Source organism: Apus apus, chromosome 2 (genome assembly GCF_020740795.1).
Source record: "Apus apus isolate bApuApu2 chromosome 2, bApuApu2.pri.cur, whole genome shotgun sequence".
Lineage (NCBI taxonomy): Eukaryota > Metazoa > Chordata > Aves > Apodiformes > Apodidae > Apus > Apus apus.
In genome coordinates this window covers 102,178,790-102,198,308 of record NC_067283.1, presented here as the reverse complement: position 1 = coordinate 102,198,308, position 19,519 = coordinate 102,178,790, and the positions used below count along the sequence as shown (strand labels likewise).

The 19,519-nt window shown below is 39.1% G+C and overlaps 1 protein-coding gene across 1 annotated transcript in view; it reads right to left on the bottom strand.

The window, feature by feature from the left end:
• Positions 1 to 239: 239 nt before the first annotated feature.
• Positions 240 to 19,519, bottom strand: part of SPIRE1 (spire type actin nucleation factor 1) — a 124,720-nt gene continuing 105,440 nt past the window's right edge. Inside the window, exons 9-16 of the mRNA XM_051611768.1 lie at positions 14,112 to 14,275; positions 11,140 to 11,230; positions 10,111 to 10,253; positions 3,846 to 3,983; positions 2,272 to 2,342; positions 1,547 to 1,574; positions 1,322 to 1,458; positions 240 to 501 (exon numbers count right to left, since the gene is read on the bottom strand). Coding sequence (XP_051467728.1) covers positions 249 to 501; positions 1,322 to 1,458; positions 1,547 to 1,574; positions 2,272 to 2,342; positions 3,846 to 3,983; positions 10,111 to 10,253; positions 11,140 to 11,230; positions 14,112 to 14,275 — 1,025 coding nt within the window. The 3' untranslated portion in view covers positions 240 to 248. The remainder of the gene's footprint in view (positions 502 to 1,321; positions 1,459 to 1,546; positions 1,575 to 2,271; positions 2,343 to 3,845; positions 3,984 to 10,110; positions 10,254 to 11,139; positions 11,231 to 14,111; positions 14,276 to 19,519) is intronic.

The following is a 19,519-nucleotide window of genomic DNA, read 5'->3' as shown; positions in this document are numbered from 1 at the left end:
CATACAAAAGAGGCAGCAATTTCAAACTCGGGATTTTCTTCCAGTGTGAACAGCCGACCCGTCGCGCGTCGCTCTGCACGGATCTAAACCTCGCGCTCCGGGAACTGCCGGAGCAGGGAATCCCGAGATCTAATGCCAATCCAAGCCAGTCCAGAAAAACGAAGCACAGGAAGGACAATCCAGTTCCAGTGGCCTTGCTCATGGATGATGACCTCATGAAGACAAAAGCAAAGAAAAAGGCACGCAGCTCAGATCTCATTGATAGTCCTTTCAGAGGGGCAGTACTCGGATGTTCCTGGCGAGGACATGTAGAAGGACTGTGTTTTCCTTTTTAATCTCGCTCGCTTGTTGGCCAGAGACAGGCTGCGCCGGCTGGAGTTGATGATTTCTGAAATAAACTTCTTGCAGTCCACACACACCTCCATCGTGCTCCAGTCCTCCATTAATTCTTTGGGAAATTCTTCCTGTGACTTATCCACAGATTTGGACCTTGAGGTCAACCTAAAAGGCAAAAGATCAGGACCTGTCACATTATTTAGCAGCACTGGCAGTGGGTCCTAAGGAAACAACACATCAGAACCATCTTGATTCAAATCTTCCTTTCTCCAGTCCCAAAAATGACACCAGGAGACCAGATACCAGAGAGGACAGCTTCTGCCTGGTGCAGCAAGATTGCAGGGTCACTAAATGAGGATATGTAGAACATTTTTTGACAATATTGACATATTGTCAAAACCAACCTTACTAATATCTATAAATAGATTATGTGTTTGGCTGATGTGACACAGCATCATAGCACTACTGATTTATTCAAAGGGAATATATTACTTATATATAAATAATATACATAATGTACTGTAGATCACCTCAAAAAAGGAGGATTTATTTTACATTTAATTTCTCAGATTAGCTTTGACAACCACCTGTGTATAACTTGTATAATAGTAGATAACTTGATAATGTCAAAGTGAAAAAAAATGTTGAAAATTAGAATTAGAAAAATTAGGAAAAAAGATAAATCTGTGTAAGACTTCATTGAATTCCCACCCAGGGAGTGATTGTAGCCTGTGAGATTTATCTCTGAAGAGTCTATCCTCAGCAGAAAAAGACAGGCAGGTTTAAGAGACACTGTTAGTATTGCTATTTCTGTAAACCAAAGCAATGAGTGGAAGAGATGGATTTTCAGGCTCCAGAAAAGTTGCTACAAGCAGTAGAAACAGTAACAACAAAACAGTAGACAGTAATTAGGAAGGGATAACTCGGGAGGAAACGTTTAGGAAAGGTTTCCAATAGACACACATGAGCTGGGGCTGTTTCCCACCTGGACATGCTCCGCAGGGATCGGTGGTGACTAGTAGAGGGTTTCTCTGGCCTCATAAAGCTTTCTCCTTTCTGCAAGGTCGAAGGTCCAAGTGAGAAGATGGGGAGACTGGAATATGGCTTTGATGGCAACCGCATCTGTCGAGAATAGCAGAAAGAACATGCAGTATCGTCACAAAGATAACAGCTTTTAAAAAAGAGTCTAACTGTAAGTTTATTTACTTACTTTTTTGCAACACTGTGAGCATACAGGCCTGTGTAAAAAAGCAAGAACATGAATAATTTCCTTGGGCAAAAGAATAAGGGATAAATGTTTTCAGGAGTTAGAACCCTCCACCCTCCCCCTTAAACAAGAACTTTTATTTTTAAAGCTTCTTCAATGCAATAAGTTCAATCAGAACATGAAGCCAAAAGCAAGGAGAAATGTTAACCAAGAACTGCAATTAAATTTAAAAAAAAGGAGAAACAAAAAAAGAAGCTGTTTTTCCCCTAAACAAACCTTTGTTGACACAATCAAAGAGCGACTCCATAGATCTCACTGTTCCACTTAAAATTTTTCATTTTGCCTGCAAATGACTCTTCCAGCAATACTCCAAAAATAATTAAAAAATTAAACTGTTGAGGAAATGTTTTCCTCAACAACAGAGATTATGGAATTGTTGATTGGAGAGCCTGAATAAATTCCATCTCACTCTCCCTAAAACCTAGTGTTTCTCTCATTTAGCCTAGAGATTCAGTCCAAGGAAGAAATTCAGTCACTTAGAAAATAATTGGTTTTGCTCTTTTTTTTTCTTTTTTAACATCAACTGTTACAGAAATAAAAACAATCAACTGCATGCAGTGAAAACATTTGGCTATTTCTCATGTATAAATCTGTATTTTTCACTCTGTTATGAACAGATATTATAAATTTACCAGATAGTACAGATTATACAGATAGTATAAATTTACCTTTTACAGAACTGGCAAGTGTAAGACCAGGTAAAGAAAGAAAACCTTCTTGTTCGACAGCAAAAGCAGAGCTAAAAAAGAACAGAGGAGTCCACAATGTTAAGCACAAAAATGACTTCATCTATCAGTTGCCATCAGCAAGCCCACAGTTGCAGTGCCACATCCAGTTCTGGCATCCATACTTCTCCTGAGATGATATTGAAAAGAATGGTCCAGAATTGTATTTTCATATATTTACAAATACTTTTAACTTTTTAAATAAAAATTAAATACTTCCTGGGTAATTATTAACTTATTTTTACTCTTCCTCACTGGTGTTTATATAATTTCTATGCAAAAAAAGCAATAGAAAAGTAAGAGCAACAGCAGTAAGGAAGAGTAACTGCTATAACTGAGGAACAGAAGAACAAATAGGCATAAATTCAGCCATGAATAAATGTAGGCTGGAAACTGTTCCTAACTGCCTGGGTCAGGTTCTGGGACATAAAGTTTTTGCCTGTGAATGCATCTGATGATTTGCCTCCAATCCTACATTCTTGGAAATTAAGAGGAGGTGCAAGAGCTATTATAACAATCTTATTTGAGGAAAACCTGCTTTATAGTGGGATAATAAAGCCCATCTATTCAGTTTATTCAGAGGAGGTAGGGATCACAGCTTAAGAACATTTCTAGAAAGGAAAAGCATTGAACAATGAGAAGTTTTGCAGCTAAACAAAAGATGGTATACTGTGATCCAAAGACATAGGTCAGGCTAGATAAATTTCATTAGAAATAAAAGTGAATAATTTTAATAGTGGGGTAAGTTAATTAAAGCAACAACTTACTTGGAAATTTTATAAAAGCTCATTACTAAGTTTTATGTATCATGACGATACACAACAGTTGAATCTAATGAATGACATTTTAAGATTCTTTTTCCTCTGCCTTAAATGTATTCTATCTTTAAATAAATCTGCATAACAGACACAAGTAGGCCTGTAGGTAAAATACACTGTGAAGTTAAATACACTTGTCGGAGGTGGTCAAGAAGTACAAGACAAAAGTGGGAGAAAAGGATACTGCTTCTTCCTGGTAAATACCAATTCCCAACCTGCTGCTCCTAGAGAAAAATGTGTTAGTTCACGTGTTCTGTAAACTGCCCTCTGGTGTCACATGGTGTCTGACTCCTCTGAAGGTTTTCATTCCCTCTTTGCTTGATACTGAGGTTTCATAAGAAAAATCTGTTGTAATTTCCTACTGCTAGCTGTAATTCCATTTTCTGGGAGACAAATGCTGAGCAGTACTGCAGAGGGCATGGGGACAGAAACCACTTTAGTCAATAAAGTGTAAACCACGCAGATACGCTCTCATAATCACAAACACTACTGCATTCTTATATACAATCTAAACTAATAAGGTATTTCCATGAAAAGTTGTCATGTTTTTCCACATAATCCAAGGAAGCTGACCCACACGTTACACATTTAGGGGAAGCTTGGTGGATATTCCTTCTTTTTCTCCAATACAGGGTAAGAAATACGTAAGCAACCAGGCTCCCTCAGTAAGCTTTGGAGCCTCCGTAGGCACAGCCCTACCTTTCCTTTCTTGAGGGCAGTGTAGACATCTTTATACTGCTGGTACTTTTCCAGCTCTGCCTTCACCAGCACCTGACGGATGTGCATGACTTCCTCCACCGTCAGAGCCAGACATTCCACTGGGTAACAGAACTCCTCCTGGAAGCCAAAAAACCCGTATTATTTCCAAGCCAAGTGGCTTCTTCCAGACTTTAACCTAGACAACCAGCCACCTAGTTAGTAACTTCAGAAAAAGAGGGTTTCTCCCCTCAAACTGAAATAGCACTGGCTCATTCACGGGCATCACATGAGTTTCAAACCATTGGAGACTGCATAATGGGATCTGAATGATCTGTTGTTCAGCCTTCACAACAATGACTGTTTTCTTCATCTTTCCTCCTCAAACCACTTGACCCTTTTCTCCATGTGTCTTTTATTTACAAAGATTTGTTTCAAACCAATCAAGGTTCACGTTTAGAATTTGAAAGGGAACAGGAAAATTTGGTAGATGGTATTACTAGTAAGTATATTGTTTGAAAACACGCAATTTCTCTGAGACTTTGTGGTGCCCAGAGTAGCCAAGAAAAATTGTTAGTAGCCCATTCTAGCAGAAATTTTTGTTCAGTGGTACCACATCCTGGTGCTTACAGCAGTTCAGGCAGAAATGTTCTCCTTTCTGCCCTTGGAAAGCAACAGCAGCAATTTAAGCTTTACAGAATAATCTTCAAATAGAAAGCAGGAGAACTGGTTACCCAGTGTTGTATTATTAACAGCAGAGACTGAAACACAGACTAGTGACACAACGTCTCACTTATAAAATTTTGCATCAGCATTTAGGAGAGTATTGAGTAGAGAGCTCCTGAATTTGGTACCAGAGAATAAAAAGCCCCAACCCAATTTGTAATCCAGCCCTGTAGTTGATTATACATTTCCAACAGAAAGACAGAAACCTCTGTGGGAACTCCCATGGCTTTATGCTTAGTGAACCTTTTCTATCAGCCCAGAGGGGCTACTGTGCGGTAATGACAATGACATGTGATGCTCTTTGAATAAATGAAGGAAATTTCTCCTGCAAATACAAAGACTTGGCTGACACTTTGGAGATCTTGTTTACAAATTGAAGTGATGAATCGGATTAGAAGTGAAATGCTCCATTCCCATATACTCAGAGGTCTGTTCTGTCTTTCCATTAGATTAAAAAGCAAATCTTTCTACGTTGCAGACCTGGCAAACATTAGCATTTAGGAACCACCACATTTTAAAAAACTTTTGTCTTACCTATCTAGAAAGGGAACACAAAGAAACTTCACTCTGTTTAAGGTACCCCACAAAAGACTAGAATTGAGTTAACTTTGTTAGATGTGCCAGCTAAACCTGGGGTACAAAATCACTAGTTTTCGGGAAAGAACAAATTCCATCAAAAGCTGCTGCGATTTTCTCTGAGGTGTAAAACTGCCCAGCCAAAACAAAATAACTTCTGTTCCTAATGAGCAACTTTACAGCTGACCAACCAGCAGCTCTCAGTGTTGCACTCTGGGTTCTTCCCATAGCAACTGTCTCACTACGGAGAAAGCAGGGCTGAAGGCTGGGGCGAGATGGGAGAGGAAGTGGGTGGGAAAGCGGGATGCACACAATGCCAGTGAAACCCTCCACTCTGCATCGTGGGAGACTGAGAGAGGCTGTCCGAGCTGAATGAGGCTGACTGAATGCTTGTAATCAAGCAGAGCTTAAGTCCTTTAGAAATACATTTCTTACTTGAAGCTCTTCCTTCCCCCTCATGAACGCCCATTCCTTTAATTTACAGAACGATGATGTCAGGGAATATTGCTCCTTTGGAGAAAGTCTGCAGATCTGCTATAGGTGTAGAGCAGGTGCTAGGGGAATAGGGTGGGCCTGTGGCTGTACCAATTGAACATGATTATCACTAAAGCAAATAGAAATAGCTAGCAGGCAACAGGGGAAACATAGAAAATGTTCACATGTTTAAATGCTAATGTTTTAATTCCAGAGGTTACATAAGGACAACAAAATGTTAATGCAACATTAAATGAAAGATAAATATTATGCTGGTTTCAGAAAATGGCTTGATTTTCTTTTTTTCCCTTTTTGGAATAGAAGTAAGTGCACAAGAAAATCTTTTATTTCAACACTAGCTCTAAGGCATTGAAATTAATTAAAATTATGCTAAGCACTGACTAGACTTCATTAAACAATGATTCTTTGGAGTTATTGCTCAAACTGCCAGCAATAATCTGCACCTAAATTAGGCAGCTCCAAGTGAGAGAACTTCAGCTCTCTGCAACACTTGCATACAGCAGAACATACTGAAGACAAAGTGTGGTTCAAAGGGTCTAGATTTTCTTGAGTTGTACTCAATACTAATTTTAATATTAAAGACAAGTCACTATCCTTGTTTTTAAAGGGAAATTAACCTTACTTTAAAAAACTATTTTGAACTTGAAGTTTCCATGATCCTCATTAGAACTGGCTTAATACTTTGTGCAATTATCTTACATATACCATGATATCTTCAGGTGTATATATGTAGTATTTCTTTTTTAACTCTGGAAAAGCAGGTAGTAAGAATTACATATCCATAATGTGAAATAAAGTGCTCTGTAGGAAATTGTCAGCACAGAGACACCTAGAAAGTCCTTATGACTAACATATTTTTACACTAATGTATTCCTTGTAAAACTTCTCACTAAAGGATGTCACTAGGTATTCAAATGAGCTGAACTAGTAAAATGCAATACGAACAAGTGCTGGATTGGCCTTTACATCCTGCAATTCACTGTTAGTCAAGCACTCTAAGCTCTTGTTGCTTTTGCACACTAAAAGTTTCTAAGAAGTCAGCCAGATTTCTCAACTCTAAACTCTCCTGCAACAGGTTTCACACTTTCACTCACTGGTTGGGACAAGAAAGAGAAGGGGAAAAAAATAATTATTCATGTTCAGTTCTACATAGGGTTAAATTAATTAGTTTTTCTTTTCACTGGATTTGCCTTCCCTGGTACATAGCTGTAAGTTATTCTGCAAGTTCTGATACAGAAGTGTGCTGAGGACCAAACAATACGTCGGTTTTCAAGTAAAACAGATTGCAAATGCCCTTCCATTCTACATAGTGTATCTTGATAGAAACATAAAACCTTATTTTTTTTTCACAATAGTCCAAGGATTACAATAGATTTGTGGGATTTTTGTTGCAGGATCTTCATGTGCTGTGACTTTTAAGGTATGTCCCATTGATAATCTTGTGATGTTGCATTTTTAGTTTGCTGTCCTTTCAGAACTGATTTCTTTTCCCCGTGAGGTGATTGAAGACACACAGATATCCTACACACATTGAAATCAATGTCGATCAGGTGCAATGTCCCAGCCTAAGCCTTAATTCTTGACACAGCTTAGGAAGTGCTCCCCTAGGAGGGAACATGCTGGTGAAGGTGATTTCCAAAGCCAGCAAAAAAGGCAAACCTTTGCGGGTTTCCACCTGCTGGCAAAAGCTCTCTCACAGAGATAGTACATAGCCCCTGCCACCCCACACATGGCTGCTTCAACGGGATGAGAGCTGAGCAGAGAAGCTGTTTGCATAGTTGAAAAAAGTGGTCTGAAAGTCATCCTTGGAAATAAACTGGTTATCCTAGGAACCTGAACAATAGATACGAAGCAGAGAAGCGAATGTTGTGTATAAATGAAACCATTAGCTTTGGTCCTCTGGGACATGAAAAAATAATGAGGAGAATAATAATAATAATAATAATAATTTAAAAAAGCAAACAACTACAAAGGCACCCATAAGTACATCTCAGGACACTGGCTTTATCTCACTGACTAAACACCAGGTCAGCTCACTACAGCAAGCACACCACCAGGGCTGACCCCCCTAAAAATCACTGAGTTGCTCTGCCTTTCCATGTAGCACTGGCAAGGTGACATAGAAAAGGACTATGTTTGGCATTTTTCCAAGTTTGTTCCCCCTCCCCACCTACTTAGGTCTAACTCCCTCTGTCTGATGAGATGCCAGTTCACAAAACCATCGTTAGTATGCAAGACAGACCAGTTTCTTGCTAATCCTGCTAAGAGACCGTAGCAAACTCCTGCCTGTTTTCACTGGCTTTCAGGGCTATTTATTGACGAGGCCTCTTTCACCTTGGAGAGAAACTGCGGTCACAGGAGCAGGTGATAAGAAATGAAACTCCATCAATCCTGGAGGAAGGGATGAAGAAGTGTGAAGTCAAATAAATAGTAAATAATGATCTGTGCTTATTGAGAAGCGTTTGCTCTGGGAACAGCAACGTTACCTACGCAGCATCTGGCGCAGTCGCTGAGAGAAGCTGGCATCCCTCCAGGGAGGGAAAGGCTTGCAGTAAGCCAAAGCATGGAGCTGGGCCAGTGCCAGCATATCAGAAATCATCTAGCAATACTAAAAACAGAAGTATTGTGGGAGTTCTCTGTCACACCCTAGAGGGCACTATTGCCAAGTTAAAGAATTAGCTCTCTAGGAATCAAATAAAATAGGTTCTTATTTAAAAGAACATCATTTCACTACTGTATTTCTTTCTTTCTCACCTCATAGCCAAAAACTAGGCTAGGTGAAAGTTTTCTAAAGATTAAAAAAAACCCAACAACAACAAGCACAAAAGAAACCAGTAAAACCTTTCCCATACATTCCCTCATTAGCCTGGTTTTTCTAATGGCTTTTTTTCCTCTCTTTTCCTTGAGTATTTTTAAGGGGGAGTGGAATAGTTAAATTATTTTTTCTGCAATTGGTTTATTTTGTATATGAATTTCTAGGCATATGTCAGTGAACTGACTGACAGAGGGAATGTACACGTGGACAAAAAGGTCTTCGTTGATCTCAAGAACAGTGTTGACCTATTTAAAATAACAGCTTCATATATAAGATTTTAAGTCGCATGATCCCCTTAAAAACATGAGATCAAGATTACGATGCAGCATATTTAGATACAAGTGTGATGGAGCCAATGCCTCAGTGTAACACATAATGCTTTCTCCCCTCCTCCCTTTACACAATATGTCTGCGAATGTCTCTGCGCCTGCTAGGAAATTAAGCTTGTGCTTCCACATACAGTGAGTGCAGCAGGCAGTGACAGGGCAACCCATTTTATGTGACAGTGTCTTCAAATGCATGCTAAAACAACCCTCCAGCTCAGTTCTGGCGCAATATGTTTTGCTCCATGTTGACTTTGGCAGGAGAAGTCTACCTGTGTTGTGCGTTTATCAGCATGCTACTACCTGACCTTCACCAGGAATGAGAAACTACATTCTACTTGGAAAGTTATAAAAAACAAAATCCAGCAGACCCTCTGAAAAGACAAGGAGGAAACATGTTGTGGGAATATATGGAGATTATTTTCTTGTTACTGTTCAACCTGATAATCTAACAGATTTGGATCCTGGCCACCACCTCTTGGGCCAACAAAAACACTCTTCAAAGCTTATTAATATGACTGCACTACAAGATGGGGCAAGTGAATACTCCCTTCCTTTCAAACCTAGGATGTGTTTATCGATTTTTCTATTCACCAGCACCTCATGGGGCATACTTTGAAACCCCGCTGGTAGGAAAAGAGACGAGGAACATATCCTGCATGAAATAACAAAGCACTAATCAGTATGTCAGCATAAACAAACCAGGATTTCATACCCTTTGCTGTTTATACTCTGTTGGAAAACAGCTCTCAATTAAAGCTAATTGATAAAATGTACTGTACTTTCTTTTCAGGCAGCAATACAGATGTTTGCCTCAGTAACTTCAACAAAGCAACAGACAAACCTTGATTTGGATTACTGAAAGAGCTTTCACATGTATAAACATTACAACACGAGTTCTTAAGGTGGGAAGAAAAGAAACCATTCCATTCATTCAGCCATGAACTAAAATATTTCCAACAACAAAAAAATTCTCTCAAATCCCAAAACAGACCCACAGCTTTGGAATTTCCTCTATTCACATGGAAAATCACTAAAGTGGAGTTCATCTGTTTTGGTAACATTCTGAAATAAAATCAAGCCATATGGCTTTATCCAGAGTCTTAATCAAAGTGCAAATATTTTCTAAGGCACCTGTCCGGGATTTTGGATAAATATGCTAGGGAGACAGAGTTCAAATTTTGATTTCAAAAGGTCTTCAGTGGCCAAGGGCTGTTTCTGAATGGAGGACTTTTATTTGAGTCAAGTTCTAATCACACTGAAGCCAAGTTTTAATTTTCATTATACTCTTAGCATGCCTCTTTTTCTCTCTCCTACCACCCACTCCACTTACAAGTGATCTGGAGCTCTGTTTTGAAGGTGGTAAGAACTGTCTCACGTTGGTTGGCGTTTCCTTTTCAATGGAGTGTCGTCTCTGAGGCGGCTGCCGTCTCTCAGGCTGTGGTGTGGATGATATGGGCAAGAACTTTGGAGGCACTAAAGATTCAACCAGTACAAAATAATTAGTTCTTGTAAGACAAGACTGTTGGAGTAACACTGCTCACTACTTGAACCAGCCGCTGATTTGCTAGAGTTACCAGTAGTGGTGGCTGAAGTTACACAACCATACTCAGAGCATCTTCAAGACAAGTATCACACTCATCACATTTTCCAGATTGAGAGGACAGGAATACACATAAAACTAGCATCTACAGGCATGCTGCTGTTCAGCTACCATCTTATATAAATTCAGTGTTCCAGGGTATTGGCTTATACTACTTATCTCACCATCATGCACAGAAAATACATGCACAGATTCCACATTTCACTACAAAACCCTTCCACTGAAACTGAACACTTTGGAGCAAATTAAAAATATTGTCACACAGTAAAGACGATAATAACTGTGCCTGAAAAAGAGAACAGATCCTACTCTCTTCCCAGTTAAGTGCTTACAAGAAATACTGGTGATTGATATGTATCTTTCAAGCAAGTATGTTCACTGCCATGGTGGTAGAGATGGAGGAAACATTTAAATTTGTCTTAGGTTAGAATGTGTTTCTGCAGTACCAAATTATTTTATGATATGAGGATAGCTAAACTACCCCCATTTGCTCATGACTTTCTCTACAGTTCCACATGAAATTCAAGTATGAAACCACCTTTTGCTTCACAAAGCTATCCATGTTTAGTGGAGGCTACTGCATTCCAATCGTCAATCACATTTGACCTATTCAGTAGGTTCTAGGGTTCAGCTTTAGAGATTTATTGCTTTAATAACACTCAGCTTCAGCTTTCTATAAAAGTTTCAGACAAAGTTCATAGAACATAAGATAACAGAAGTGTGTGAAAGCAGCCACTGGGTGCTCTCATTAAAACTCACTCTTTCTGCTGCTGGTGCCTTCTTGAGAGGGGTCTTCCACTTGTGAGGGGGAGATGCTGCTGCTACTCGCTGATTTGTGCACTGATTCCTCCTGTGTGGCAAGAGAAAAAGAAATAGAATTCCTATGGGGTGTTTTTTTCTTCTCTTGCTGCTTGTTAGCCCACAGAAATCACAAGCTATTAAAGGTCTTTTGCACCATTCAATCACTCAAAGCCCTAGAAGTCCTGAGAAAAATAGACTTTACACAGCACTGAGTAAATGGAATTTACAATGCTTGATTTTTTTAGAAACTGGAATAATTGGTACATGGTTGGACTTCAGTGTATTTAACTATCACTTGAAAGAACAAGATCAGAAAAGAGTATTAACAACCTAGAAGCAGCCTAGAAATTTATATACAAAATAAAACAATTGCAGGGAGACTGGAAACCAGGAGTATATTAAATTTGACATGTCATCCTACTTAGAGAACAGGTATTCCTGGTTTGTACTTTCAAATTGCTTTTTCTGTGCACAAATACATGCACTGAAAATGTTATTTTTTGAGAATGGAATCTTGTGTAGGAAATACTGCTAAATCTTTTAATGAAATTCTTCATATCTATACAGCAACTAATGACTATTATGATTGACTGAAATTTTACATGGGAAGCTGGATCAACCCAACACTTGGGACTGTGCATTTCTCCACAGAGGACTATACAATTAGAATTTGACATGTACTGACAAAGCTGCAGCTTTAAAGGTATCACCTTGAACATCTGAGTTTGTTACTGACATGCTTTTTGTCCAGGTAGCTGTATCTTCATTAGGAAGATACCATTTTTACATCTGTATCAAAAAATTACTACTAGATTGCTACTTCTCTTAGCCACACAAACAAAATGGCTCTTCCTGCTTCCCCTCAGAAACTGTCATTCTAGTGGTGATGAAGAAAAAAGCAAGCATGAATGGTTTGTACAATATTCATTCTGGCCAGCAAATGGGCATAGGGCTGTATCAGACCCTCCCTTTCACCTCTGGCTGGCAAGACTCTGAGTGTTGGGGCGTAGTCTGCATAACAACACAGCTGAGAGAGGAACAAAGGGATGCAGGGGGAAGAAAATGCATCTGCATCATAGCTCATTTGGAGGTCCACAGCTCAGCAGTGCAGATATTTGCAGCCTGTAATTTAGGGCAGAACACAGTCGTAATTCAACTCCCAGTGAGTAACCCTAAACAGGTTAAGCCCATTTCAAATTGCAGGCAAAGGGGTGGCCGAGTCATTTAGATGCAATCAGGACAAGGCATACACTTTTCTGTGTCACATACAAAGTAAAAGTCAGGAAAGAAGTAAGACATTTTGACAGAACAATCTTCACTTTCTTCGAATGTTCTATGTCCAACCCCCCTTGACAGCTCAGAAAATTTCACCTAATTCCCTTCAGTTTGTTTATTTGCACTACTTCTGCACTACTGTTTCTGACCCCCAACCAGTATTCTGCTGAGCACCTTAATAGTATTAATTGCTTCATCAGCTACTTCTGTTGGCTGAAACCAGTAGAGCATCTGCTCTTTGTGACAGCTCGATGTGGCTGATTTATGTCCAATGTATCTTTTGCTGTATGTTTCAGAGCTTATTCTATATGATTTTGCTTGTCTACACAGTATTTCCTAATCAATAGCAAAAGTCAGACATCTTGTTTTTCCATCCTACAAGAATCAGTTCACATTTCCCTTTACAGAATTTTCTTTTACTGACTTTTGCTCATTTTCTGTGTGAAATATCATGCTGCATTAGGTTCAGGATGCACGGAGCTACAAGCTGGGAAGCTCTGAGATCCAACTCTCATTGACAATTCTTAATATTCCTGCTTCCTGCCCAGCTTCATTCATATTGACAAAACCACATGTAGACTCTATTGTAATTTTAAAGACTGCCTTGAGAAATCAGAATGCAAATCTCTTCTGCTTTCAGAATAGATGCACCAAACTATGCACTCGCAGAAGTCACCCATAGGATAATCCCTAATAAAAAGAGGGTCAACCTTTCACAGATCAAGAAAGTAGACAAGGAGACACATTTCTCCCCACATAAATTTCTTCCCAACCTCCTGTCTTTCAGCTTAGATGCCTCTGTAGGAGCCCTGTCAGGAAAACCCTCCTTCCCCATTTAGAAGAGAGAACGAGAGTCAGGGAAGACTGCCTTCCCCAGGCTAAAATTAGCCTCTTTGAATAAGCTCTGCCTGCATGTGTTTTCCAGACAGCTTAACTTCCAGAAAGGTCCAAGCTCAATTAATAATACTACTGGTGCAGAAGACAAAGCTCATTCTTGAGAATGCAATGTTGGTACTTCTTGAGGATCATATACAATGCAGCTTTTAACCTAGAGAGCTTTTTTTAAGCTTTTATCTTTTTTATGCTTTTTTAAATCTTTAACTCTCCATTTGAGAGAGGATGGATTCAAAGCTCTTTCTCCACCTAAGTGGTATTTGTTTGAACCTGTCTGTCCAACATTTGTTGTGCGTTACTTCCCAAGCCTATAAAGCAAAGTAATGCACTGACATTTGCACTGAACTGTAACCCCTCTGGCACAGCTGATTCTCTTTATTTAACAGCTGGTACAGGGAGGCTGGCCTCATTTCTGAGGCCTTTAGTGATAGAGCCTGCACGGGTGCCAGAAGGGTGCAACACATTTGCCTGCATTCCCAAAAGCATAATTGCTACATACACACTGCGGACAGATAACTGTGTATTTAGAAAAACAAGTAAATACTGGGCTTAAGAAGAAATACAGCATTTAACCTTTTTAAAGAATATTCTTTGGTTTTAAGTCAGATCCAATATTTTCTAAGTTCTGTGGGCTGACAAAGCAGTCATGGAAAACTCACATTAAAATCTGCAAAGTAACTTCTTAGCTGATCAGCTCAGCAAATTGAGGAATAAGACTCAATTCTGACCAATTGAGAAGCAAGTTGCATCCTGATTTTTACCTCTGAATCTGAGCTGTCAAGTTCAGCCAATGTGGGAGCCTTAAGGAGTCTCTTGCGCTGCACTGTCACTTGTGTGGCCCCATTCTGCTTTCCTTGTGGTCCCAAGCCACCGTTTGCCACAGAGGCATCCAATAATTTTCTTCCGGCCTCTGGCGTAGATACATCTATCAAAAGAAGGAGAACAATTGGTGTTTGGACATAATTTTTATTTTGCCTTCTCAAATCTTTCTTTCAAGGCAATACACATAAAAGGAAAAGAAAAAAAGATGGTGATCGTTATATGTGTGCAATTATTTTAGTTTAGCAATACATTACTACAGGCAGTGGCTTGTGGTACAGAAGCAATATGCAAGAATGAAAGCAGTGAAAAAGCAGCAGTGCAGAATACTGAAAACCAACGTCAGACTAATACCAATCAAGAATACTATATTAAACCCAACAATATTATTCCTTCAACTTACAGTCTATAATTAACAAGTATCATAAGAATGCACAACTGTATCTGGACAAGTGGGTTTTCAGTGAATCTGAAAACAATCTGCCACACCAAAATTAGGAGGCTTAGCATGAAGTAAACCTAGTTTTTCCTGTGAGGACAGAATTACACTGTATTCTGTAGTATACAGAAAAGGAATGAGAATGAGCTAAATAACTAGCATCCATCAAAAATATGCACAATTCTTAGGTTTGCATGGTCATTTGTATTAAAAAAGTCTGTGACGCCAAATCTTCATGTAACAGGAGAAACATGAGGCTCCAGCTCTATTTTCATCTACAAGGATATAACTCCACTTAAAAAATTACTTGGGATTTCTGCCGGTGTGCAATGAAGGATCTATCTACTAGGATAACATCAGCACTAGGTCTGCTGCACTTAGACTAGCTTAGCTTAGACATCAAGATAATGACCTAGGCTTTGATATTTTAGGAGAGCTTAGAGTTTGGTCTGATAAATCAGTTTTATCCCTGTAAAAGTACAAAGTGCAGTATACCAATCTGCAGAAAATTACGTCGGAAGGAGAAGGAAGAGAAGCTTTTAATCTCCTATTTGCATGTATGCCTAAGCATCTAGTCTTCCTACAACTGTGTTTTTATACCCATGTAATTATAGGACTCCATCCCTAGTCTTGTAATAACAAAGTACCTCCAGGTACTTGAAGGCTAGGGTAATGACGAGTTATTATGCCCATGTTTTCACATGGTGAAAAGAGGCACAGGTAAAATGACTCTTAACTTAGGTTACTGAGAGGACTATGACAGAGAAATGACAGCACTCAGATATTCCCAGTGGCAACAACAAAAGTACTCACACATCACTTGGAGCTGCTTCGTTGCAGCTCGTCTCGTATAGAGAGACATGGTCTCTGCTGCTACAACACAGTTTGCATTGATGAAAGCCGTTTTTGCACTGGGTAAGTTAAAACTACACAGTCTAGACTAAGCCTCAGCTGCAGTAATAGGTCTGTTTTTCAACATTCTCACCAGAGTATCTATTAAAAAGGAGTAAGATGATGAATGAGTTAAATCAATATACATTTTAAAAAATTAATTAGATTATTGTTAAATGCCATTACACTGAGCTAGAAAGGACAGGGGATGTATTATAGTTCCTCCATAAATCATACCTTCAACTGGGTGTGTAAGAAAGGGTGATTATTTGGACTATTAAAGTCATGGTGAGATTCCAAGCCTATGAATCTGTGTACTACAGTGTTATTACTGCCTTCAGGTCCTCCCTACAAAGAGTTGCAAAGACACTCTAGCCCTTAGTTCCTATCTTCAAAGGCTTTACTGATGGGTGTCCTCACTAGCACTATGGCTTATAGGTTATGTTTTTTTTTTCCCTCCCAGATTTCTGCGAGTACAGCATGGGTGTCCTCCACATCAAATGCATTCCTGCTCTAACAGCTGCTCAACATAATCCCAGAAAGGCACAGCAGGCAAACTGAAAACAAACTGCCTCACCTCCCTGCTGCCAATACCATGTCTTGAGACCTCATAACTAGCTGGCATGCAGTTGATTGAAGAAGCTCAGGGTTTCCCAGATGAGCAAAAGAAAAGCCTTTGATTTGTCTTTTGATTGCACAGGGTGGTTCCTGAACAGACTGTCCAATGGAGCAGCCCCAGCACACCACCACAACAACCAAAGGTGGTGTCTCTTCTCCCGAAACCTTTCGGGGTGGTGACACCCCTGTCTGATGGTAGGGAGGCTGAAGAATGGCCTGTGAGTATGGTTGGACTCAACAGAATACAAATTATAGGAAGGCCAACAGTACCGCCCTCTTATCAAAAAATAAAACATATGGTAGCTCTGGGGAAAGGAAAGAGGAGGGGACATCCACCAGACAACCCTTGGCACTATGGAAGCTGATGAAATGGATAACCATTTTTCTGTTATTTTCTGGTTTGGTTTGGGTTTCTCCTTTGTTTCGGGGTTTTGTTTTGAATTTAGATACCATTTCTTCAGGCCCCAGAAAGGGAAATTTCTGATCCATTTTGGAGGTAATTTACATAGCCAATCACTATCTATAGAGCCTAAAACAAGCATTATTTAAGCTCACACATTTATAAGCTGTTCAGAAACATATTGTTTATAAGTCTTCTTGAAATACCAGAGAAACTTGAGGTGAATATAAAATACAATCCATAAGATTTGTTTTGGAGGGTTCTTCAGTAGAAAATGTCAGTTATCACGATTCTTTCCTCTAAATAAAAGTTGTTTTTACCATTTTCAAGCACTAAAGAATAAACCAACAATAAACAAACAATTTTTACAAAAGTAAAATTAGAAAACCATCCAATTTAAACAATAGGTTTTGAGAACAACGCTTCAGTTCAGTTTATCACTCCTGCACGTACAGTACTGGATATACATGAATAAAAGGATTATCATAATTTAAGGAAGGGATCATGAAATTTTACAGCTTCAGCAAAGAGATTTCAACACAAATAACTTGTTCCAAAATTAAAACCAGGATTTGTTAGCAGATACAGACCAAAAAGATATTACTTTAAGCTATTTTAGCAATGTACTCAATCAACAGAAACATTACCACATGGCAAATAATCATACATCATCGTAAACAAGATAAAATTAATCAGGATAAACAAGTCAGGAACAACCATTAAACTAACGTTTATAAAAATGAATATGACAGAAGAAATTGAAGGACAATTATTTGAAACAAAAATATAATATTTTTTTTCTTTAAATGGGTAGTATTTTCACAATCTCTAGTTTGATAGAATATCGACACGTTTTGGAGATGATTGACATTATGTTAACAAAAAAAGGCTTTTGTATGTAACACCCTGGGGTTAAGATTTTACTAGAGTCAGACAAACTGGGAGAGTGTCATTTCTCTGTTTCATGCAGCAAGTACAATTAAAAGTACCTGCAAATTGGATGAATATGTTTGGTTTCTTTTGACTTTCTTCTAAGCTATCATTACAACAGGCAAATGAAAGAAGAGGTCTTGATTTAATTATTTGATCTTTGTGTTGGCCTTCCCTGACTAGCCTTAAACAAGGGGGAGACAAAAAACAAACCAACCTAGGATAATATGAAACGCGCCTTTATTTACATGTAAGATTAAGTCTCTTACGAAACAAGGAGTTAAGTGGACCACAGATGACATGCAAACCACAGCAGGCATGTAACCATATGCTGTCTGCCTCCTAACCAGCTCTCCTTGGCAAACAGTGACAATAGAAACCTGAATTTTGTTCTATACAGCAAATGTTTTCTTCGATGTCATCTTTTTCACACTGAGTTTAAAAGAAGGTTAAAATAGATCTGCAGAATTAATACAGGTATATGACAATGATAGTATACTAGGAAAGATTATATAACACATGATGGCAACAGAGTTGTGCTGTTCCTCTCAATGGACTGACACGTTGAAGCCAAACCTGAGAACTAATAAATCAGTATACCCAACTGCCAGTCTTTTGCTAGTGTTTGTAGCACATTTATTATTGTGTTATCTAAATTAAGAGATTATGAGGACCTGGTGGAGTTCCCTCCTCACACTGGACTGAGGCACAGATCATGTAAAGCCAACAGTGACACAAGTCACCTCACAGACGGGTACAACAGGAACAATTCCCTTGAAGTTTGTGCTTAAATATTTCCTTTCTCTTTCCTCCCTGCACACTCCCACCCTCAAAATATGCAAACAGTTTCTGAAGTAATGACTTTAAAGCAGCCATGCATACAGCTCTGAGAGTAAGACCTTGAGGTTGAGTGGGAACAACTTGTCTTTTGAGCTGCATTCAATGCAGGGCACAGAAGTGAAGCTGCATTCAAGCTACTTTTCTATTTAGAATAGTGGGCAATGACTGCCCTAGTTGGTATCTGAGTATGTCTCAGATTACCCTTATTACAGCTGGCTACCACTTGCTCCTTCTATTCTACCAGCAGGAAAAAGCAGTATAAAAGGCAGTCCCAGGCACTCCTCCTCTCCAGGATGACAACAGCAGGTAGTGTGGAGCTGGGCAGAGTGACATACCAACTACACTGGCCCGGTGCCCGCTAAATTCTTCTCAGAATTGGTCTGCATTATCCCACTTGCAGACAGCAAGCATAATACAAGCAAGCATAATAACCTGTCCTTTAGCACTTAGTAGGAAGTACTTCTGTTTTTCAGCTGGTTTGTGTTTTTTCATGACAGCAATTCCACCAAGCAGAGAGAAATGAAAGCAGCGAAAAAAGCAAGTGTGTGGAAACAGTGATGATGGAATGAAAGCACAGCATATAATCCCCACTCCCAAAATAATGAAAAGGTAAAAGCACACAAAGCGACAACATTCAAAACTACTGCTTATCTGCTTGGTATCGACATCCCAGCCCATCTAATTCATTTGCATTGCTCATCTGGTGTCTCACATCTACCTAACTGGAATGTTTTAATCATCCTGAATTTACTTCTACAGACCATTTATCAGATCACTCAGTCACACCATTTCTAGCTACTTGCTTGAGAACCACATGACTTCAATAAACAAAAGCAATCACATTTGGAAGATGGATAAAGAAAACAGGAAGAATTCTTCGATGGTCAGTCAAAAAGAGCAAATCCAAGCACAGATAGATTGCTATGGAGTACTTCTTTAAAATAAAAACATTATGGTAATGAATTAATGGTTTATGAAGGGAGCTTTTACAAAATACTGTTTGGATTGAAACAAATTAGGATGTCTCAGGATTCTTAGAAATAAAGGGCAAAAGAAGAAGCGAACAGACACATGTAGAAGGACAGATTGAGCATTTCACTTTCATTGGACACTGGCACATTCCGTTTTATAGTCTTAAAACTGAGGGAACTTATGGAATATCTGAAAGCAGCAATACTTTTTGAAAACTGGTTTGCCTGTTTATCTGCCTCCCTGAGGATTCTTCACCTTTC